General features: G+C 41.3%; 1 protein-coding gene across 2 annotated transcripts in view; it reads left to right on the forward strand.

Moving 5' to 3' along the window:
• Window positions 1–369: 369 nt before the first annotated feature.
• Window positions 370–25,590, forward strand: part of epas1b (endothelial PAS domain protein 1b) — a 44,671-nt gene continuing 19,450 nt past the window's right edge. The window contains exons 1-2 of one of the 2 annotated variants that reach the window (XM_010888790.4): window positions 370–790; window positions 23,126–23,316. In XM_010888790.4, coding sequence (XP_010887092.3) covers window positions 765–790; window positions 23,126–23,316 — 217 coding nt within the window. In that variant the 5' untranslated portion in view covers window positions 370–764. The remainder of the gene's footprint in view (window positions 791–23,125; window positions 23,317–25,590) is intronic. The other variant, XM_010888791.4, reaches the window with a different exon arrangement.

The raw sequence follows: 25,590 nt of genomic DNA on the forward strand, positions 1-25,590 counted from the left end.
GAACATGTGTCCCTCTAGCCAAAAATAAAATAAAAATAATTCTAATGTGTCCCTCCAGCCAAACATTTTGCCGACTCCTGGTCTAGATCAATAACACAATGAAATAGACTTTGAATGCCGCAAGTGTCTGACTTCCAAGACAGGTGTTTTGACTTTTACATCCATGGCGCATACAAGACCTTCACTTCATATAGGCTACTGACCTGTAAGACTAGATAACATAGGCTACTGTATATACCAGAGTGACAATTTAAAACTGCGAAATGAAACAATCAGTGTAGGGGGTGGGGTTATTTGAGGCGGTACTACACAACATATTCACCAATCATGGTGGATCAGACAGACCGAGCCGCTGTCAACGAGCCAGCTGAGCGCTGGAGAGTACAGGGGAACCGGGCTCGAAGTTTCAGCAGACGAGCAACGACCTAGAGAACTGAGAAAACTTTGACAGCGGACCGACCCAGTGTTTTCTATCTTGTTAAGAAAGTATTGATAGGCTAAACCTTGTGGATTTTACCTTTAGTAAATCGGTGAATGGGCAGTACAATCCTTGGCAGTGTTCTGAGACTGTACAGCTTGCAACTGCTTCTTAAGGACAATTTATGAAATGGACTGTGCATAAAGAGCAGAATTTACATACGGTCGATTTGACTTTTCGATATTTTCCACTGTGTTCGTCCGCTGTTGGTTTTTAAATTGTTGCATAAGTGGACTGACTCGGATCTGCATAATTTCGTTACTGACTGAACTTTGCGAAGGAAAACATGACGGCTGATAAGGACAAGAAAAGGTAATGTAGATTTTACATATAAAATTCTGTGCTGTTTGGACACAATTTGGTCTTAAATGAATGCATTCTATAACAAATACGTATGTTAAACCTACAATAAACGTGTTCAATTATATGTATTTACTTAACAATTTAAATTGTCAGCCAGATCGGGGACCTGTTGCACAACTTGGTTGTAATAAAAAGTGCACTGTGCGCGCTGTTTAGCCCAGACTGCAGGCTACACTAAACGTGCGGATTAGTCATAAACTCTGTCGCGGTTTGTTTTCGATGTTAGTTTTTTATGGTGTTTAGTTAATTGTCCCATTATAATACATTTTCTGCTAGTCATCAACCAAATAAAACAATTTAATATTCAACATCAACCATTTTTCAAATTGCATTGATTACCAAAGAGCACCACGTTTAGTCCGCTTAATCATTTATTCAGTTTCGAGTGATTTATTTCACATTGTTAGAACCCGCTTTATTTTTCATTGTAGTACCTCACTTTTTTCTTTATTTTGTAGGCTTTTAGGGCCTTTGTTGTATAACAGATCTAGGTATTTTTGTGCTACGTACAATCACTTTTGATTGAATGTCTGAACCATCTCTGGATTTTTTTTTAAAGGTGAGTGATCTGAAAGATTTGCGTGTTTAAATGATTTATCTCTGGGCACTTTTAATAAATTTTCTGGTTGGGAGATTTTTTAGGTGTGTTAATAAATTAACATTCAAACATCGCTATTTTTATGTCTGTACATTTGTATCTTAAAATCAAACAGATATTTTTGTGACCTGTTGCATTTTGATGAGTGCCTCAAATATGCCGGGCCACTGAAGCTTATGAAGGGTTGGAAAATATCATGTTAATCAGACAAAACCTTTATCTGCTTGTCAGAACTGCTAAGCTCAACCAACTGGCTACAAAAGGTTCATACAGTGCGTTTATCAGCGAACAGGTAGGGAGATATTGCTGATGACGAGAGGAGTTAATTTGTTGAACTAGGCCACTTTTTATATAGGATGGTAGGCTACTCAAGAGGTCCTACAGAAAATCATAGCACTTGTAACCGTGACTTGTGACCATTTCATGTGACGATAATTGGCACAAATATTCGGAGAAACTTGAAGGATACTACCACATGTAGTATTATAATGTTTTTGGCTTGACGTTAGCCTTTAATTTGGATATGAAAGTATTACATGAGGTTGCATATGTATGGCCTGAAGGTATAGCTTTTAAGTGGCAGAGTATTAACGTGGAGCCCTTTTCTCAACAGCGGGACTAATTGTTCACCGGTGGTGGTGTCGTCACGTATCTACTATTTATCAGTCCAAAAAAATAGTGTAATTGCATCGTATAATTCATGCCTTCTTGTCCTCTTCCTATGAGAAGACATTGCATTAGTGGTAAAAGTAGTGTCAAAAGTATTGATAGTGAGATGAAGTCCTCTCTGTCTGGCCCAGGCTTGTTTAAACTCCACTATCATATCACCTCCAAACATCCAGATGACTGAAAAGAGAGAGGCATTAAGAATCGAACTGAGAAAGATTCTATTGAGGCATTTGCTTTAGGCCGACAACCATTTCACATTAGCAATGCAAACGTATAAATCTCATGAGACGTGTCTGTGGTTATCTTAAACAGTAGTCTTCCTGCTCGCTAGTTTAATGAGGATACAGATGAAAAAGCAAAAGCCCTAAGGGGTTGTGTATGCCTGTGTTAGGCCTTATCCTTGTGTTGCAACGTGAAATGTCTAGTCTTTATTACACTGTCAATGGAGTGAATTATTGCTTCTGGCCTGGCTTGTACAGCAGTGTTTTTTGAGCTGTGATATTGCATACTCAGTTTTATAGACCATGTGTTATTGTGAGATGGTCCACAAACAGGATTATTTTTGTTTTGTTTTGATTTCCTTACCCCTCATGGCAATAAAAACAGTGCACATGCAACATAAAAAATGTAAGCATCCACTTTTTTCCCCTTATAAATAAGCGCATAAGCTATTGCCAATGTTTTTCCACCTACTTCCACCACAAAGTTTATTCTTATAGCTAGCATTGTGTACTGCATGATTAAGCATTCTGGCTTTTTACACCGGCCACTTTGTGTGGGTCTGTTTTGGTTTGTGGCTTTGGTGAGGTTGCGTCTCTGTCATTATGGGATGCTCTCTCTCTCTCTCTTTCTCTCTCTCTCTCTCTCTCTCCCTCTGGCCTGTTCTACGTTGGGTTTTCTAAACGAGCCTGCTAGCGAGAAGAAAGATCCTGGTCTGGCCTGAGACCCAGTCAACTCAGCGTTACAGCCCAGTGGCCTATGGCGACGGAGCTGGCACAATGCCCACTGCCCAGTGTGCCAGCCTAGCCACAGCCCTCTCCACATTACCCAAACACTGACATACCCTCGCTCATCGTTTTCTTCTAGGCGGTCGTTCCAGACTGGTCGTACACAGACCGAATTCTCTTTCCACGCCTCTGACGGTATTGTGTCTGTCTTTCCCGGATTGTTATTAGGTCATTTTCAAAATAGTCAAGTGCTCGTTATTATTATTATTATTATTATTTTTTTCCCCATTTGTGTGAAGGATAGGTAGTGTTCTACTGAATATGACGTAACATTGAGTAGATTACTGACCATTGAACAGAGAGAAGAGGGATTAGATGTGCCCAGGAGGGACGGAGCGGTAAAGTCAATGCCTTGCAATAAAGCTGCGTTGTTGCCGCCAGGAGTTCAAATCCATGTTGCAGCATGCCGGAGATGATCAGGGGCCTCGGATGTAGCGGAGTCATTTGGTTCATCACTGTCCGGTGTCGGCGAGGTTGGTGTTGGAGAATATTTGGGTGCCTGCTAGCTCAACTATGGTTGCTGGCCATTAAAACAATTCTCCTCCAAGTGTGTAGGTGCTGGAAGGTACTTCTGGGTTGGGCGAGCAGTGTGAGGAAAAGAAACAGAACGGCTTGTTGAGATGTGGTTCTGACACAGGTGTTGGACTCTAATGAGTCTGTCGATAGTTGCCACAATGAGGCATGGCCTCAGCACAAACTGAAGAAAAACACGTTAGCATTTGGAGCAAATAGATATTCAGAGTAAATAAAGGAGAGGTTTTTGTCAGGTAAGGGTCCCTTGGATGCGTAGCAATAGGGATTTTCATTCTGTAATCAAAAAGTATCCACACACACACACACAGGCGCACACACACACACGCACGCAACGTTATAACAAGGCAAAGTGCAGGCCTTGTACTCTCCCAGATATGAGCCACTTCACAGATTTGGCTCCCAGCTTTGTTTCTGTTTCATAGCACTTTGCAGGATCTTTAAATCGCAGGCTGGTGGCACAGAAACGGCCTTTGTCTAAGACCTCTGAGCTCGTGTGACGTTTACAGCTCTTTTAGAGTTTAGAACAAGGGCTTTAGAGGGACACGGAGAGGCAAACACTGTTTCCCAGCTGTATGGTGTCTCTTAACTGAAATACGCCGTTTATTGTGACAAGTTCTCAGGAGACACCATGAACACAGGCTTCTGAACTCCAACCCCAACCCCGCTGGAGAAACAGCAGGGGAAGAGGCAAAATTCTTGGTGTGGAATGGGAACCTCTTTTTCCCCCTCTCTTTATTTCCCTCTCTCTGTCTCTCTTTCTCTCTCTGTCTGCCTCTCGGGCTCTTTCCATCTTCACCTCTGTATATCAGTCACTTTCTCCCTGTTAAACTGCACCTCGCTGTCCGCCTCGCCGCAGTGTTGCTGTAGACCTGTAGATTTCCCCTGACCTCCTTCAGAACACTGTCTCCTGGTCCTTCCTGCCGGGCAGCCCCTTGCTTCCACATCCTTCAGCCAGCCGTACTGTGGTGCCCTTCCTCACGTCAACTGGCTCTAGTCCAGCCCCCCGGTCGCAGACCCTCCTCGGTTATGCAACCCCATTTCACCAGAGACATTAGCGCATCATTACGTTGCCCCTACATCGTTCTCTATGTCTTTGAGTTGTTATGTATAGTTGCTTTTTATTTTCCTGCATCTCGGGCCCTTATGATTCACAGTAGACAGTGCTCAGATAGGCAGTTTCTGTGCCCGGGAATACAGGCCCTGGCCTGAGCTTGTCATTGTGGATTGGAAGTTACTATTAAAATGTCTAAATACTTGTTTGTTTTTTAAACCCACCATTGGAGTGCTGGAGAATGATTGCAACATTTACCAAACTCCAGTGTTTTATGGCGCTGTACTTCATCAGCCTGTGCAATTTGAAAATATGTGGTGAGAGATAGACAGAAAGAGAGCTTGGCTCAGATTTCCCCCAATTTTTTTACATTACTAAATCCTAATCTTGCGATTACACTTAAATCACATTTAAGTCAAACAAGTGTCAGCTGTTATCTGATAAGACATCGGAGAAGGACGAAACAAGTTACTCCCCCCCTTCTCTCCGACTTAAATCACTTCTCTGCCAAGGCGGGGTTGCCTAGTTTGTATGCTGAACCAGCCCGTCGCTGGGCAACTGTGGGTTGCCACCTGTGCGCCTGAACGTTAGGCCCATCACATTCAGCTAATCACAAGAGAACGCTTATCCTCCGGAGAAAGCCTGTAGCCCCTGCGCAGGTGGCCCAAACTGTCAGGCTGTCAGACATTCATCAACAAGCCCGTTAAGGATTTGAAGTCACATGAGAGGACACTGATGGACGGGTGTTTAGTGCGGCGCACGAACGAGTTAACCCAAACTAGGAGAGGCGGGGGACTTTTGAGGCGGGACACGGGAAGCAGAGAGCCGGAGTTTAGGCCGTTGTCGGACTGGGCCGGTTATTACCCGGTCATACCTTTGTATCAGACACATCAGTCATCTCTTCCATCTCCCTTCCCCTGATTGAGGGCAGTTCGGACTGCGCTGCGCGGGGCTGGCAGACGGCGGGTGGGCGCTGTTTGTTTGGTTGTGTGCTGGAACGCTCGTGGGGTTCCGAAGGATCACAGATTAGACTGGCCTGTAATGTTTACTGTTTGTGTTTAGCCAGTCCCCAGTACCACAGGAAGGCAGAGTGTAAGCAAGGAAGGTCTGTGTGTATGTGTGTGTGTGTATCTGTGTGTGTGTGTGTTTTTGTGGTTGGGTTCAGGAAGGCGGCGTTTGGTCTGGTTCATTTCTGTGACCTGAAACCACCTTTATGGAAAGTAGATTACTTTTATTTTTATAAATTTGGAGAAATTAGAAGTAACCATATTTGGTGTTTAAAATAAAGAGCTGTTCCCTTAGCTGGCCCTTCAGTGCTTATAATGATTTGAATATTTTCCAGTCACAAAACATATGAAACAAATTCTGGAAAGTTGAGAGTATTGTAATTAGCCCGCAAATTCCATAAAAATGATTTGATACTAATGTTAACGGGGAGGCTGAGGAAGAAAGGGAAGAGAGTGGCAGTCACTCCGAAGAGTGCAAAAGTTTGTTTTTGTCCCTGTTAAGTGGTCATAGTCCAACCACTCTGTGGATTTTGGTCATCTGCAAACATCAGTGATTCAATCAGGGGTCTGTACCTGAAATGTCTCTCTTACATGTCTGTGGTGACTTTTATCTGGTTCATCAACCTACTTCTCTAAAACATATGTAATGAATAAAAGGTTCTGGTTCTTTTTGTCATTAAAATAACATTAGTTAAAGAAATGCCTCCACCCCCAAAAAATTAGAAAAAAAATATGGAAAAAATATGCAAATAAAAATACCCCCTTTAACATCATGCCCAATGCTAGGTATTGAAGGCTGTCACTCAAAGGTAGTTGGGAATTGTTTTCATTGTAGGTGTTGATTTCAGTTTGTGGAAGAAAGTGAAAATGAACATCCTTGCTATGGACTATAACTAACCAGAATGTTGCCAATTGCTTAGATAGCCAGCGGCCACAAGGTTGCCAGTTTCAATCCTGTTTCTGATGGGGAAATATCTGTCAAGAAGTGAGCTGGAGACCGTAACGTTGCTGGTTTCAAATCCTAGAGGCCATAGCTTACCTTTGTGCAGCCTGCACTAATTTCTCTGGCCTGTAGTTAGTCTTTCAGTAAGGATAAAAGTCACATTTGGACGGAACCATGTGTGCGATTGACAAAGAGTTCCTACGGATTAACCCTTCGGAACCCAATTGAATTCTTGATTACCATTGACATCAGCTAGGGGTTATACAGATTAATGGTTAATAGGCTTTATGTGGTTGCATTGAGCATCGGTTTGACAACCCTCAAGTGTTTTGTCCTGACTGTGAGTCTAGGCAACCAAGAAGAATTAAAAAATAAATCTCAAACAATCACTTAACGAATTTAATTGCCTTGTAAAAAGAAAGGAAACCGTTCCTCGATATCCCGAATTCCGAGAGATTCTGTTGCCTGGACGTGCGTCTTTCAGTAGCTTTACCCATTGGATGAGAACAGCATGGGATGATGACCTGGGAGGAGCAATGCGTTGAGTGCAGGTGTCTTGCTCAACACGGGTTACGTCCCACTCTTACAGTGTAACCCGCAAAGTTCTAACCAAAGCAACTCCTCAATCATAACGTCGCTTCAACATGTCAGACTTGTTTTGGGCTCGTTAATCCTACTTGACAATGAGACCAGGGCCCCAGTGGCCTTGTGACGTGCTGTGGCTGGACGTTTAATTCAGTAACGTCAGCGTTGCTGTCAGGTTAAACACAGTGCAGAATGTCAGGTATGCATATTCTGCCAACGGACCCTGAACTCATCACAAAGCCCTCTACTTTCCTGGTTCGGTGTGGCTCCTCGTTACAGTGATTACAATTAAGAGATGTGGAACTTGAAGATCAAGATCCATATGCGGTGTAGAATGGACTGGATGAGGATTTGTCTTTTATGAAGACTTGATGAGTTAACAGTTTTAACCATAAATTACACAATAAGACCCAAACTAACACAATAATAGAATTTTAGTTTAATATAGTCAAGCTTATTTTGTATCATAGAAACACACATCAGAAGTGACTAAAATTTATAATTTCATCTTAGGTGATAATGATATGTATTCAATACAGAAGCAGGTGATGAATTATACTGTTAACCAGCTAATTATTAGCACAAGATTATGTGAGTTTGGATAGAGCAACATCTTCTCTATCAAGACTTAATTTTCAACAGTTCATGCTGGTCTTTGCAGCGGAGTACAGCCTTCAATTAGAACGAAGTGAGTAATTTGAAAGGTCAGCAGTGGTTCAGATCCAATGTCATAAATTGTTATACAGTTTTAATGACAATTATTGTAATTATCATTATGCCAATTTGAAATACAATAAACAACTAGCTGCAGTAGATATTTACAATCAATAGATGGAATCAATCAATAGATACAATCAATAGATTTACAATCAATCTTCAGTTTTAGTTGATGAATGGGCTTTGAGTGCAAGGGAGGAAGTGGCGACTTTGATTACTTGACTTCTGGGCCGTCCAGTAAAACAGAACAGAGTCCAGTGTTGGTTCGGCGAGGAATGCTAGCATTCGCTGTTGGCATATGAAATCTAGATATTTTCATTCAGTCACAAATCTTGGATAGGGAACCTTCAGCTTGGCTTTCCGGGTGTTTGGATAACTGGTCTAAGCTGGGGTTGTCCAAGGGTTAGAATATCTGGTCTAAGCTGAGGTTGTCCAATGGTTAGAATAACTGGTCTAAGCTGGGTTGTCCAACAGTTAAGATATCTGGTCTAAGCTGTGGTTGTCCAACAGTTAAGATATCTGGTCTAAGCTGAGGTTGTCCAATGGTTAGAATAACTGGTCTAAGCTGGGTTGTCCAACAGTTAAGATATCTGGTCTAAGCTGTGGTTGTCCAACAGTTAAGATATCTGGTCCAAGCTGGGGTTGTCCAAGGGTTAGAATATCTGGTCTAAGCTGAGGTTGTCCAATGGTTAGAATAACTGGTCTAAGCTGGGTTGTCCAACAGTTAAGATATCTGGTCTAAGCTGTGGTTGTCCAACAGTTAAGATATCTGGTCTAAGCTGAGGTTGTCCAATGGTTAGAATAACTGGTCTAAGCTGGGTTGTCCAACAGTTAAGATATCTGGTCTAAGCTGTGGTTGTCCAACAGTTAAGATATCTGGTCCAAGCTGGGGTTGTCCAAGGGTTAGAATATCTGGTCTAAGCTGAGGTTGTCCAACAGTTAAGATATCTGGTCCAAGCTGGGGTTGTCCAAAACATTCCTCAGTCATTTCATTGAGTCGGCATATTTGTGCCAATTTGAGAAAGAAGAGAGTTTTTGCATGTTGTGTGTGTATTGTACATTCACAAAACAATCCAATAGACAATGAAGGGATGTTTGCCGCCCTGAGATGTCACTATATTTTATAGTGTAATAACATAGGCACATTTAAATATCACACAACATTATGTTGTATTTTACCATGTAATAATATTGGAAAATGTAATTATCTTCACACAGCATTACATTGTATTTTACCGTGTAATAATATTGGAAAATCTATATATCTTCACACAACATTGCCTGGTATTTTGCCATGTAATAATATTGGAATATTAAAATGTCATTACACAAAATAGGAAATTATTTTGGGGCATTTTGGTTCCATTGCTAAACGAGCAGGCCTTAGACTTGTGAAGATCGCTGGCTGATCTGGGCAATACATTGGTCCTGTTGGTCAAGCCTGACACTTCAAAAGGCACCTCTTCTAGAAAGTGCGGTCAAGCGTGGGATGCCTTGTCCAAAGGGATTTGATTGCCATCCCACTGTGTTGGTCAAGCCTGACACAAAAAAGGGCACTACTGTTGGCCAACGGGAACTACCAGGACCGCTGGTGGAAAGTGTGTTAACAGGTTCTGTGAAAGGCGGTTGTGCTGAGGTGTCGTAAGTGTTGGCTCCTACTTTATTGTCTAGCCGGTCTGAGCTGTTGAAAGTTTGAATCTTAAGCACCTTGCCTATAAGTTTTCTGAAGTGCAGTATACCAACAGTAGGTGAAAAGGTGTCGGCTAGATTATCTTGTTAATGGTGATTGTGCAAATACTTTGTGCACTGAAAATGTTGAATTGAAATGAAAATATGCTTACATTGCCCGTGGTCATGAAGGGGTGGGTAGTTGTCCTAGAGTAAAGAATGAGTGTGCATTTGGTTTTAATGTTGGTCTGTGTGTGTGTGTGTGTGTGTGTGTGTGGTCCCGGTCAAGGACACAACACAGGATTGGGATGGCGAAGAAGCACATAGATCCTTTTAGGGAGGTTTGTGTTGTTAGAAATCGGCGGTTTCGTATATAGGGGAGAAATAATGTAGAATCTGTATCAAATTGAGGGAGATGTTCGCTCAAGTTTATTGGAAAATTGCAGCACAGATGTCATTCGGTGAATGTTCCATTATCTTCTCACTGTAATGTTAGTTGCCAGCTAGCCTATACATTAAGGGCGTTTCTACCTAGCAAAGATCAGATTTCCAAGACAGTAACCCCCCATGCCAAATGGTCAATGTGAACATTCCTGGGGTTATCAGAGCGCAACCTACAGAGAGATAATCTAAACAGAGATGTTTTGATTATCTAGGCACATTCTCTTCCAATGAAACATACATTTATATTGTAATTGTTAATACTCAGATTCCACAGTGTGGATGCCGACCTTTACATGGTGACTGTTTGATTTATTATATAATATATTCATATTTACCACTGTATAATAAAAAACACTACATTTTAAACTAATATTCGCAACTACATTACCATTTTGACATCTGTTCGATTTATTTGCACTGTGTGTGTGTGTATATTGTAATATTGTGTATTGTGAAATACTGACAGTAGTTCTCTGAAGTATTTCTAGTTCATTTCTGGGCCAAAGGTTACCTCATTAGGAACGTCAACACCTTGGTACACATACAATATAGATGGAATCTCTAGTTGGTGGTTGACTTGACCTGGAGTTAGCAGAAGTTGGCCTCTAAGTCCTCTGTTTAATCACATGATCGAGAAGTAACTTCCACCAAGAGACCTGACGCTCATTTGTCACACCCTACTACGTAGCTCACATTTCAACTTGACATGTTGACATTTTTCACTGTCTTGCATGCAGAATTGCTGAGATTTTTTGGAGGAATATGAAAGTCAGCAGGTGCCCTTAAACTCGGTGACACTGTTCAACAGGAACAAAATGGAACAAAATGAGAGAAAGAACGTTTTTTTTCATTTTCTAGTGCAAACTGTTCATCTGTCTATAGGGTAATGTGGTAATAAACAATGCAAGGTTTTGAGAACTGACGGCACAGCCGTACCTGAACAAGCAGACAGCGCTATAGAATAACATGTTCCACGTCGGTGCTACTCTCGAATGGGGTTTGCATGCTGACAAATATATGAGGAGCACTACTAGCTGGTTGTGACACTGAATGTAACATTTCCCATTATGTTTTTCCATTGCTGCTCAAAGAGATGAGAGAGATGTGTGTTTAGGCAATAGGGGTCTCTGTTGACATGGTACATCAAAAGAAAGACATTTTAAGTCCTGTAATCTCCGACCTAGTCCCTGCTCATATTTTCTGGGGCTTCAGATGTGTGATGTAGATAACTGATATACTGTAGCTATAGATGGATTTCAGGAGACCCAGGAATGAGGAAAACTCTGCCAGTATTGGCCACGTCTCCACCAGAACAAGCTCTGCCTGCATCTAGATGTAATTTTCTTTCAGCGCTGAAATTATTTCTCTCATACTCTCTTGCTGGCTCTGTCTCTTTGCATAGACATGCTTTTTGTCCTTGGGCTGAAATGTTCATCATTCTATCTCATTCTCTCTTGTTTACACAACTTCACTAAAACTTCACAAAAAACATACACACACACATACATACACACACCCCACACATTTTGAGTGACAGCATGTTGGTTATTTGACGTTTTATTCATGTGATTGCCATCCTGCTCGATCCAGGAAATCCAGGTAGGCGTTCTGAGAAACGGGACAAGCATCGGGCGCCTGGCCCGGCTGAGGATACCCGGGTAATTGTTAACGTGGTAGACATACTGGATCAGTCCACTTGGGTTAGACCTCCTGGGTTCTTGGGATGACGAGTCATTTGATGGATGGTGGCCATTGTCTACTGGTTTAGCATTTATTTGTTTATTTGGATCCCCATTAGCGGATGCCTTGGCAACAGTTAGCATTCCAGGGGTCTTGCATTTAATCAAAAAAACAAGACATTGCAGGCAAACAAGACGCTGAAGTTTAGATGAATTCAGTGAAAACATTTACATGTGGACATTGCAGACTTAAACGGACAAACAAAGAGAATCAGGGGCTGTTTGAAACTGCCCTTCTCAGAGGACGGATCTGTGTAGACTAGCGCCATAGATTGTGAGTGAGAACGGACAGTGAGTACACGCTGAGACTCCATTGTTTCATGTCCTGGGACTAAGCAGCGACTATTGTGTCGACATTCAAAGAGTTGAGCCACACACGTGCGCACACACACACACACACACTAGTAAGATAGTGAAGAGTGCACACTGGCTAGATCACCTGTGTAGGGTGAATGGATGCAGAATGAGAGGACAGCAGTGGTGCAGTGGTGCCTGAAGAGTTACTCAAATAAAGGCCCGTCCGGCGAAGGGAAGGTGCCCTGTGTGGAAACGGTGAAATGGAGGCTACTCTAAATGACCTACAAATTATAGATCCCACGGGCCTATTTGTCTTTCAGTCAGACCAACCCAAGGTATACTGTATACCATGCCAGATGGTGATAGAAGGCCTGCTATTGAGTCTGTCAGCTGAGTTGGAAATTCACAGGTCTTTGATTTCTCCCCGATTTCCGTTCATGTTTTCGTTCTGAAATGTGTACTTTTTGGAAAAACAACACATACAATGTTTCAAACACACCAGGGGACCAATTTTAATATGGATCGAGTATGCAAAATAAATGGCCACTGAAAATAAATGATGACATCATCCTGCCAGGCTAGTTAGCATGGTTTTTGGGAAAGCATTTGAGTCTGCTAGAATACAGGCCTTTTATCATTAGCATTGCTGTGTATATGGACTTCTTTTTATTTGTTTGAAATCTGGACATTTTGCTGAAAATTTTCCCAGTGAACTCTGTACAAATCAAACTTCCACTTAACATATTTTTTTGTTCATGTCCTCAACATCCATTTATTTGTAACTTCATTTGGTGCGGAGCAAATCTGATCACTCGCATCCACGCTCACGTCAGATTTGGTCGGGTCCACACTGGTCTGGATTTCCACATCCACAGAAGTGAGGACTCCACACCTGGTCTACATTCCACCCAGTCTTACGCTTTCATGTTGCTGTGCTTCAAGTTCAAATAAATCATTCCAGAACATTCTGATCTTTTTTTATCAACCGTATCAATTTGATATGCCTTGTTTTTGGGTTATTCAAAAGTGAGTTGACGAATACATTTATTAAATAAAAGTACGAGAACAAAAGTTGGGTGTACAGTCAAGCGTGTACTTGCGTATGCCCACTGTAGCATCTCTAACGAAATGTATCGTTTCATACGGGTCAATGTAGATGGGCCTAGATAAGAGTCAGTTATGACTCACAGCTGTCCTTCCTGTTTATCTCCATTGCCTCCGTGTGATGTTGAGCAGGACGGCAGGTCTTTTTTCAGTGCTGTGGATTGAGAGAGGTCAGAGTTCATGACCAAGCCAAGGTTCCTAACCAGGTGGTCTAATACGCAGCCTCTCGTTATGAGTTTTAATCCTGATTGTGCCATTTGCGACCACCCCCGGGTGTCCCACAAGGTCCCATGAAAGTAGTCGATCCCTCTTAACCATAGATAAGACCAGATAAATCCCTTATTGACTCTAATTGAAGCCTGCGATAGCTTTGGTATACATCGACCCCTTATCTGTCCGAGGAGCTAAAAATACAGTTAGTAAGACAATGTATGTGATTAAGTCTTCTTTACCATCTTCCTTTGGCCGATGGGATACAAGACAGGAAAGGCGAATGTCTGCCTTCCACAGTTCATTTTTAGAACAGGGCCTCTGTGACAACGTTCAGTCCGAGGCGGTCTCTGTTGAAGCCATCTTAATGGCAATTTATTCTCTGACCAATAGGACATGAGAGGAAGGAGGGAGGAAGGAGGAGGGGGGATGTTGTTTCTATTAATGTTGGCAAATATGGGATCCTATTGTGGGGAACGATTTGGACGTCTGAGCTTCTTGCCCTGGCGGGGACCCAAGCACCCAATCCTCAAAAACACCACAGTCCTGTTTATCCAATACTAAGTGAGGAAGCAGAACAAGACCTGGACCTGGAGGACAACAAAGTGGTGCCACCACTTCAGATCACTGTTACCACCCTTTTGAGTGAGTTCCTGTCATTCATCAAAGTTCTGTAAGGATTTATAAATAATTTGCCAAGTCCCAAATAATTGACTTGGTTAAAACCAAACATATATACTTGGGGATTTTGGCAGTGAGGCTCTTTGTTCGCTTCCTCAGAGTCGGATGAACTTGACTCTGCTGTGTTTTTTTGATTTATTATTAGTTCATTCTATGAGATTGCAGGAGCCGTAGGCTACAAATTCATTAAAGATATACAATAAAAGGGGAAATACACTATACATTTTCTTTTCAAGAATTATAATTTGAACAACAAAAAAAAAGTCTGGAAAAATACAGAAGAGGAAACAATATTAATGTTAATCAGAATTAAGATTTTTTTTTTAATCTGATTTTATAGGGCCCCATCAGGTATGTACAGTAATGTGCAAACGTCTTAGGTATCTGAAAGTCAAATGCCATATATTTGGGTAGTAACTGTTTATTTCTAATATCTTTTATAACCATTTTATTATTTTATACAAATAAACACTACCTAAATGAATGGCTTTAGTTTGACTTCATGGTGCCTAAGGCTTTTGCACATTACTGTATATTGACAGAAAATATAGTGCAGTGCTTTCCTCGGTACACTTAGTATCTAGGAAATGTTGAAGGGAGTAGAGGAGAATGTGACTTACAATAAGATAGATACAGACTTCTGACATATTCAAGGAAAAACTAACAGAGAGTGTCTCGGTAAGGTGTTGGTCCACCACGAGCCACCCAAACAGCTTCAATGCACCTTGGCATAGATTTTATGAATTATGTTTTGATGATGATTATGATGGTGGAAAGCGTTGTCTAACACGTCGGTCCAAAATCTCCCTATAGGTGTTCAATTGGGTTATGATTCAGTGACTGCACAGGCCATAGCATATGATTCACATCATTTTCTTACTCGTGAAACCATTTACTGACCCCTCATACCCTGTGGATGGGGCATTGTCATCCTGGAAGAGACCACTCCCATCATGATAGATATGTTTCACCATAGGATAAAGGTTGATCACAAGAAGAATTTTGAGATTTTTTACAATGACTTTTAAGGGGAAAAGTGGAACCCAAAAAGCCTCCCACATGGTAATGTCCCTCTCTGTGTAGTTCTACAGTAATATCCCTCTCTGTGTAGTTCTACAGTAATATCCCTCTCTGTGTAGTTCTACAGTAATATCCCTCTCGGTGTAGTTTTCGACGGACTGTTCTTGCTGACACAGTCTGATCACATCCTGCATTGGCATGCAGTCACCTCAGAAAGAGTTGTTCCTCTGTTTTTCCATACATTTCGCAGACATGCGCAAGCATCACAGTCATCGAATGGGCGCTTTGGACCACAATTTCGTATCCTATTCATTGATGTCTGTCACATTTTGGTTCAAATCGAGGTCAACTGGACCTGCTCAGCCTTTCTATACATGCAGCAGAGCATGATGTTAATTGTATCATGTAGTACACCTGTATGGAATCATCTGCATTCGTTATGTTCCACCACTCATTTATTTAGGTTTTTCCTTTAATTTGTCATCTATCTGTATGTCTGCAGATATATAGACATACAGTCGGGAGAACAAGTATTTGATACACTGCCAATTTTGCAGGTTTTCCTACTTACAAAGCATGTAGAAGTCTGTAGAAGTTCAAATGTGGGAGATGGAATCTGAAACAAAAATCCAGAAAATCACATTGTATGATTTTTAAATAATTAATTTGCATTTTATTGCATGACATAAGTATTTGATCACCTACCAACCAGTAAGAATTCCGGTTCTCACAATAAAACGTTCTTGTTACCTGTATAAAAGACACCTGTCCACACACTCAATCAAACAGACTCCAACCTCTTAACAATGGCCAAGACCAGAGAGCTGTGTAAGGACATCAGGGATAAAAGTATAGACCTGCACAAGGCTGGGATGGGCTACAGGAGAATAGGCAAGCAGCTTGGTGAGAAGGCAACAACTGTTGGCGCAATCATTAGAAAATGGAAGAAGTTCAAGTTGACCACAATCTCCCTCGGTCTGGAGCTCCATGCAAGATCTCACACCATGGGGCATCAATGATCATGAGGAAGGTGTGGGATCAGCCCAGAACAACATGGCAGGACCTGGTCAATAACCTGAAGAGAGCTGGGACCACAGTCTCAAAGAAAACCATTAGTAACACATTACGCCATCAAGCCAGCGCCTGTCCAGGCCCATCTGAAGTTTGCCAATGACCATCTGGATGATCCAGAGGAGGAATGGGAGAAGGTCATGTGGCCCGATGAGGCAAAAATAGAGCTTTTTGGTCTAAACTCCACTCGCTGTGTTTGGAGGAAGAAGAAGGATGAGTACAACCCCAAGAACAGCATCCCAACCGTGAAGCATGGGTGGAAACATCATTTTTTGGGGATGCTTTTCTGCAAAGGGAACAGGACGATTGCACCATATTGAGGGGAGGATGGATGGGGTCATGTATCACAAGATCTTGGCCAACAACATCCTTCCCTCATTAAGAGCATTGAAGATGGGCCATGACCCAAAACACACAGCCAGGGCAACTAAGGAGTAAGAAGCATCTCAAGGTCCTGGAGTGGCCTTGAGATGACCTAGCCAGTGGCCTAGTGGCCTAGCCAGTCTCCAGACCTGAACCCAATAGCAAATCTTTGGAGGGAGCTGAAAGTCCGTATTGCCCAGCGACAGCCCCGAAACCTGAAGGATCTGGAGAAGGTCTGTATGGATGAGTGGGCCAAAATCCACTGCTGCATTGTATGCAAACCTGGTCAAGAACTACAGGGAACGTATGATCTCTGTAATTGCAAACAAAGGTTTCTGTACCAAATATTAAGTTCTGCTTTTCTGATGTATCAAATACCTATGTCATGCAATAAAATGCAAATTAATTACTTAAAGATCATACAATGTGATTTTCTGGATTTTGGTTTTAAATTCCGTCACTCACAGTTGAAGAGTACCTATGATACAAATTACAGACTTCTACATGCTTTGTAAGTGGGAAAACCTGCAAAATCGGCAGTGTATCAAATACTTGTTCTCCCCACTGTATATTTAAGTGGTCAACAATATTTTTGTTGTTCGAGTTGCTCTCATTTTTAGTAGTGTTGAGGACTGATCTAATGTAAGCTGGCTGGTCATGAATGGATGGTGTTGGAGAACAGTTCATATTTCTATTGGCCTGAGCAAACAAAAGACAGTTCTGCCTAGGGAAAGTCTTTCAGACAAAAGAGTTTCAGGCAAAGTTTTCTACTTTAAAACTTTACCATCCATTTTTTGGAAGGCAAGGATTGTTTAGAAGGCAAGAATGGTTCAACGTTGAACCATACTGTATAATGTATTTCACAGCATATTAACTGCAGCTAGTTTTTCTGAATAGTTTTTTTTAATCTTTGTTTTGCATGCACAGAGATTGGTTGATTTCATTTTATGCTACAGAAAGAAATGCTTACTAACAATATCACTTGTTGGATATCCTTACTCCAGTAGGTATTTTATCACTTTACAGGCCAGTGTAATGTGACTCAGAGGCCTGTTGTGGCCTATAAATTAGCAGTTTCCCAACACCTGTAGGTTACAACTAGGCCCTCAAAGAAACAGCTTGTGTTATGTCATGTAAAGTCATAAATTATGAAATCTTTAAGGTTAATAAAACTGGTGTGGAAACCTTAGTAGAACCTGAGGGAAATCACCTCATTTTCGACAGCTTCTAATAGGCTTATAATTCCTGTTCTCTCTTCTGTATGAAACATATTACGGTCGGTGCTGCGTGTATGCTTTCACAAATGTATAAATCACCCTAGATAGGAGCATGATTATGTAGCAGGAAATCAATAGAGGGTTCAAGGTAGAAGCATATTAAAATGTTCTTTAAGTAGAAGTCTGCATAAAGATCTACCTAGAATCAAATAGAATTCCCCAAATTTTGGCTGTGTTGTTTAAATATTTTTTATAAGTTGACGGAGATCTTCTTCTCAGAATTATTTACAGCAAGGACCAGGGAAAAGGTTAACTGGCTTGCTCAGGGACATATTGTTTTGCTCTGTGATTTGTTCTAGAAATCTTTTGGTTACTCGTCAAATGCTTCAACTGCTGGACTGCTTGCTGATTTTTATAAATCGTACATTTCAAAGCAAATGTGCAGGCCTTAGGTTTAGCCAATGTATTGTACAGAAAATGACTATATTTAAAATGGAAATAAAGTTGCTACCCAGTGAAACAGAAGCTGTAAATGACATGCAATATAGAACATGTACAGAGCAGTGATTTGTACAGGAAAAGATTAACTCTACACGCAGTGTCTCGATTGTAGTTGCATTCCTAAAAACAGCTGATCCAATTTGGGATTATATAATCTTAACTCAAGAGGTAAATGTGATGAGCAGGATGAAGGACACATGTAGGAGGCAGTTACGAACGGGGCACCACATTCTATTTTCTTGCTAGTTGGTTACTAGAGTATCAAATTCTTACTAGTTGCTTTGTAGCATTGTGTTTTCTCCGTCGTTCTTGGGTGTTCTCTGAGTAGCGGGAAAGGAAAATGTTGTATTATTGCGCAATATTTAAGAATGCAATCACAGGAAAAACCCTCTTCAAAAAATCCACTGCAATTGTTGAAGGGATCATGTACTGTACAAAACCATTGTGGTGGTAGAAGTTTTTTTTCATACAAGTATTGTAGCCGAATTCCGAATGGCCCTCTATCCTAACTCACTGCCTTACTCAGCATTGCAGCCAGGATTTCACATTTTTCAGATGCTTTGTTCCCAGCATTCATTGCAACTACCGAAAGAAGAATTTGGACAATTGGTCAATTGTTTTCATTGGGGCATGGCCGAATACACAACATAGGAGCCAATTTGTACTAAATAAGCATTATTATATCATTGATATTGGATAGATCTTCATTCCATTTTATTAACATAAGCAGGTAGCTAGCTTAACAATGAACAAACTGTCCGACGTTATCGTCACTAATGATGCCTTTTACACTCAGCTGTGCTGATAATACAATTTCCTATCCACAGAAACACTAGTATGTTTCAGATGTAATGGAATTTAAGAGCTTTGCGTTCTCCAGGATGAAAGAGTGGGCTCTCCCAAACACTGTTGGAAGTTAACCCAAGAAAGAATGTGAGAATACAGAAATCTATTTTTAAAACCAAGCTGAAGGGGTATGAGAACAAACAACTGCAATAGTGATGTGCTATGGAAGGAAGTAGAACTTAGAAGAGGACGCGCATTGCTCCTCCCTTTGCTTTACCAAGGTCTAGCCCAGAGGGTGCTGTTGAGACCACAATTGACCTTTCCAGCTTTCTGTGTAAATCAGCTATTTTGTGATACTGATGTATATATTCTGTTTTATTGTTATAAAAAAAGTACTTTGTTTAAGTTTCCAAAAAATATTTTTTATGGATTTTAGTAAGTTAGTCATCCTCTTTTCTGAGGAACCGGAAAAGTTGTATATGCATGTGTGTGATCCACACATGGACTGACCCCCATCCTACAACTGGGCCTAGGTATACGCATTACAGGTTAGGTTTAGGGTTAGAGCTAGGTTCAGCGTAGGCTTAAAGATGAAGTTAGTGAGGTTAGGGGATGGGAAACATTCTTTTCTTTTTTTCTGGTGCCTGTAAGGGTAATAAAACAAAAGTGTGTGTGTGTGTGTGTGTGTATGTGTGTGTGTGTGTATGTGTGTGTGTGTGTGTATGCGTATGCGTCAGTCATGAGTATTGTAACTGCTGTGGTCTGCCAGGGCAGAGGGCACACAGAGTTCAGCCTCCTCGTGCCACACGCCATGCCACAGTAAAACAGCCCTCAAACCACATCTCAGCTCATCAAGTCTCTGCTTGTACGTCAGAGTGAACACAGCTCACTACAACCTATTACCACCACCTACAGTTCTGTTACGCTTTCTCCCTTCCTCTGTTCTTTCACCCCATCTTGTCTAACCACCCTATCTTACAGTACATCACCCTTTCTTCTTGTGGGTTAGCGTTAGTGTAATCATAGCTATATTTGTAGCTTCTTTCCTTTTGTCAAACTCAATCATTTATCTTTTTCAATCCAAGCCTTTGGTTCTGTATAACCTTTTTGATGTACTTCCACGCACTTTTACTGTAATTTGGGTTTCTGAGAGTTTTCGATTCTTTTGTGAATTAAGAAAGGATCATAGTTTGGGGTTATAGTATAGTTTATGAAACGGGAGGCAGTACATTCCACTATCATTAAAACTGTATTTATTTTCTTAGCACTGAGCCAGTGGTGCGCTCAGTGGAATGAGGAAATATTAACTCTGTGTTTGTTTTGTATTATTCAGAAACCGGATTTCGACCTCTCAACAAAAGTTGAAAAAATGTCGTATTTTGTTTTAAATGAGCAACCTATTGATATGGTTTTGCTCATAAGTTTGCATAAAGGCAGACATTTTGGCAATGATTTTGAAAATATTAATGATCATGCAAAAATATATATATATATTTAAGGATAGTGATCATATGAAGCCATGTATTGTCACATAGTTGTTTGGCTCCTTTTTAAATCATAATGATAACAGAAATCACCCAAATGGCCCTGATCAAAAGTTTACATACCCTTTAATGTTTGGCCTTGTTACAGACACACACAGGTGAACATGGCAATTATAGGTGAATTTCCCACACCTGTGGCTTTTTAAATAAATGTATAAATAGTCAATGAGTTTGTTATCTCTCACATGGATGCACTGAGCAGGCTAGATACTGAGCCATGGGGACCAGAAAAGAAATGCCAGTCAGTGCTGTTCAATCACTTATTAAGAAGTGGAAAATTCGGGGATCTCTTGATAGCAAGCCAAGGTCAGGTAGACCAAGAAATATTTCATCCAAAACTGCCAGAAGAATTGTTCGGGATACAAAGAAAACCCACAGGAGTTGCCAGAAAGAAGCCTTAACTGTGCCAATGCCACAAAAAAGCCTGGGTACAATATGCCCAAGAACACCTTGACATGCCTCACAGCTTCTGGCACACTGTAATTTGTAGTGACGAGACCAAAATAAAGCTATATGGACACAACCATAAATCTGTTTGGAGAGGAGTTTACACGGCCTATAGTGAACAGAATACCATCCCCATTGTGAAGCGTGGTGGTGGCTCACTGATGTTTTTTTTTTTTTGAGGGGGGGGTGAAATGTACAGTTGTGCTAAAAAGCTTGCATACCTTGTGTGTCTGTAACAAGGGAAATAGTCTGTAACAGCAAAGAAGCACTGTACAGTATATCTATAACGGCTCCTGAATGTTTTTCCAGATCAGAAAAATCTCGGTTCAACTGATGCCTTCGATCTTTTAATGTTTTCCTCTCAGGAATCAGGATATTCCATATTACAAAATCGAATGAACACCGTGAAAAAACTGACAAATAAACCAAAATTACAATCAAGTTTGTTGAAGCGATTCTGCCATGACATCACTCGAAACATATCCCATTAAACTGAAATCAATACACACAGTACATCAAATTATAAACAAACAATAACTAAAATACATACAAACATACCGTGTGCCTTCCAATTGGGACTCAGTAGGCAATTATTTTGATCAAACACTTTCTTATTTTACCTCTTTCGATTGTGTGCGACACCTCGTGTTTCTCTTTTCTTTTTCCGGTGAGCACGCAAAATAAAATCACATGACGATTACTTAACTATCATGTAGATCAATACAATTCTCACATAAGTATTACACAAAGTTTATAAAACAGAACAAACAAACCAACCAAAAACTTTCAAAGGAGAAAAAATATCTGCGACAGCTACAATATCTTCTAAACGTGGTTAAAACAACCAGTCTCTGAATTTGAGTGTTTACATTTTTCAATTTCTTTACCCAGAAAGAGCCAGGATGACTGCCCCAGTATGGATTATAGTTTGTAAACTGCTGATTCTCCCTTTAAGTGTTTTATCCAGCCAAATTACTAAGGTACGGAGGACTGTGATGCTCAACCCACAGGACTAGTCCGCAGGTTCTGAAGCCTAAAACACCTGTGCTTTTTGTTGTGTTAGAATGTTATTTTAGACAGTCTGTACTACATTGCCCTGTGGTACGTAGACATGTACTGCATAGACGGCGCTAAGGGTTTGTTGATCGTGTGGGAGAGTATGTGTTTTGTTTTGAAAACTACCCACCAGATTCCCTTCTCGCGCTCTTTTATTTTGCTTTTGCACTCCTCCCTGGTTCAATGTACATTCATGTTGGCTGAGAGTGGGCCTCTATTGAGGTGAAAGACACTAATCCTTTCATGTGACTGACTGCTAAAGAGTCTAGCCAGGAAAAAAAATGAGCAATGTCTCAATTCTGCCTGTCTTTGAGTTCTTTCTTTGTCGAGATGTCAGAAGCCAATGTTCTTGAGAGTTTTTGTGTGTGGTTATGGTTTGCGCGATGGCACAAGATCTCTTTTCATGAGAAAGTGTGTGTGCGTATGTGAGCGAGAGAGTCTAAGAACCTTGTGGTGTCAAGGTTTGGGCACTGACCTGCTTTTACTGACGGAAACTGTTAAAAGGAAGTGGGTTCAGTGATTGGGTGCATCTCTGGAAGGAGTTTCTGTCTCTTTGTCTCTATCTCTGTCTCTCTCTCTCTCTTTGTGACTCTATCACAGCATTGTCAAAGTTACTCATGAATTTTCCCATCAGTTACAGTCTATCATCTTGCTGACTCCGTTTCAAATAGCATTTAAAGTAACAGTCAAGCATGATTGTTTCCAATGTTGATGGGAGACCCCAATACTTTGAGAACCAAAGATCTAGATCTGACACTAGATCTCTATTGTGAGAACCTCCAGAGATTGAGCTATAATGAAAACTGCTATTCTAAATCTTTCTACTGGTACTTCGATTCAGTTTTCAGAGAAGTTGGGCCATAGACTCTCTAGATTTTTGTACATTTTGTTCCTGAGCACAATGAGTACTGAAAATGAAAGTAAAGAACGGATACACTGGACCATTTGAAACTCTCTACCTGTAGCCTATAGGTGACCTGACCATGTGACCTCGCCCGCCTGACCTCATCTCTCTTTCTGTCAAGGAACAGTTCGGAGCGGCGGAAGGAGAAGTCTCGTGACGCCGCCCGCTGTCGTCGTAGCAAGGAGACCGAGGTATTCTACGAGTTGGCACACCAGCTGCCCCTTCCACATAGCGTCAGCGCTCACCTGGACAAGGCCTCCATCATGAGGCTGGCCATCAGCTTCCTGCGCACGCGGAAGGTCGTCGGCTCAGGTCAGAGCTAGGAAATACCGAACGCACACACACACATAAAAAATCTAAGACACACACAAGATTCACAACGCTGTATTCACACGTCGAGGTGCCATCCCTCTTTCCCTAACAATCTGTCACCCATCGGGGCAAGATCCAGTTGATCAAATCAAATTGAAAACCACTGGTACGGTGTTGTCACAAAGTCATAGTAAGATATTTATTGCTGCACTTGGCTACTTTTAAGGATATGATTGTCCCATATAGTCACTGATACATGCAGTAAAGATTATTAATCACAGGGCTGCTTCCTTCTGCACTATAATGGTCACAGTAAGGTAAACTAAGGAAACTGCAGTAGGACAGATGAGGACTACCCTTGCGAGAGAGGAAAGTCATGCAGAAATGATAAATCTGGCAAGCATGTCTGGATGTTTCTTGGATGCATGGCAGATGTGTGTGTCGGTGTGTGTTGGGTAGGACGGCGGGGGAGGTCTTTAAACCTTTTCTTCTTCCCGTGCTTTTATAAAATTAGAATCTCCGGAAGACAGACAAAGGAACCCCTCCATTGTTCTGGAATTCCACCCTCTCTGTTGTACGAGACAGAATTTATTGCAATAACATAATATTGAATAAACTCCAGATTCATTATTACATTACTGGATCAACTTCAGATTCATTATTACATTGCTGGATCAACTGCAGATTCGTTATTACATTATTGAATCAATTCCAAATGAGAAATGTAACTGCAGACCATAGCCCAGTTAACATGAGATGCCATGGGCAAAAAAAAAGCTTTTAGGGGGCTCCTGAATGATGAAGTGGCATACTGACCATCTAGGGGTCCTGTAGAGGGTGGGACAAATCATCTAGGGGTGGATGGGTAGAACGTCAGACAGTGCTGCTTTTCAACTGTTGACCGGAGAACACCTCTGATCTTTTGGCCTTGGGCAGCTCTGTTAAAGCCCCTGGCACCACAATGGTGTAAATAGCTTGGACAACAGAGTCCCTGGACATTTTCAGAAATCTTCCTGGCCATATTCGGAAATACATGCATTCATGACACTGGGTTGAGTGGTTGTCCCAGCTAGCCATTTTAGGACGAACGTCATGTCTTCAAAAATAAATGGAAGAATGATTATTATGTTACAAATAATCCCTAAAAATGCATTTTTCTGTCCCCCAAAAATATTGAAATCACCTTGATTTAACCCTTCCCTGATCAGCAGGATTCTTAATAGTTTTTTTTTTCCATGGCTACAGTTGGCACCCATGTCAGAACAGTGTCAGTTCTCAGTTGGGGTAGGTCTGGGGGAGGACTATGGCTGTACCACAGATAGGACTCTACACTGACAAAAATAAGTGGAAAAAAATGTGAAAGGTGCAGAATAGAAAAAAACATGCATCTAAATTACATATCCCGGGTCACACCGCTAAATACTGACAGTGCATATCAAATGTCTATGCACCTTTATTGGTTGATGAAAAATACCTTTTTTCTATTTTAATAAGTTCTTGTAAACAAACAATATTTATGGGGAATGTACATTAGCTCTTTTGGCAGTGATCACAGCTCCAAATCCTGTTGCATATGTGTCTACCAGCTTTGCACACCTGGATTTGGTCAGTTTCTCCCATTCTCCCTTCTAGATATTCTCAAGCTCTGCCAGATTGGATGGGAAGAGACTGTGAACTGTGATCTTCAGGTCTCCCCACAGATGTTCGATTGGGTTCAAGGGTGACTTGGCCACTCAATGACATTCAGACTCCAGCACTGTCTAGGCTGTGTGCTTCCAGCTGTTGTCGTGCTGAAAGATGAATCTTCCCCCCAGTCTGAGATTCTTTGTGCTCTGGATCAGTTTATCTGGATCAGTCCTGACCAGTCTCCCAATCCCTGCCACTGCAAAGCATCCTCATAGCTTGATCCTCCCACCACCATGCTTCACTGTAGGGATGGTATTAGCCATGTGATGAAAGATAAGTGACCTTGTTTTTGTTACACATAGAGCTTGGCATTTAGTTTTATTTTGATCTCATCCGATTAAAGTTAAAAAAAATCTCATGCTCTCAGAGTCAGATTTTGGGAGATTTTGTCTTCTTGCAAATTGAACTCAGGCTTGGATGCTTTGTGAGAAACTGCTTCCATCTTGACACCCGTACCCTAAAGCTCAAACCCGTGGAGAATGAGTGCTATGGTTGTAACATGCAGGGAGTGTCCATGTCCTGACAGAAATACCTTCAGCTTCTTAAGGTTGCCTTTGGCCTCTCCAAAGAACTTTCTTGTCTCCCCTT

Source organism: Esox lucius, chromosome 5 (assembly GCF_011004845.1).
Source record: "Esox lucius isolate fEsoLuc1 chromosome 5, fEsoLuc1.pri, whole genome shotgun sequence".
Taxonomy (NCBI): Eukaryota; Metazoa; Chordata; class Actinopteri; order Esociformes; family Esocidae; genus Esox; species Esox lucius.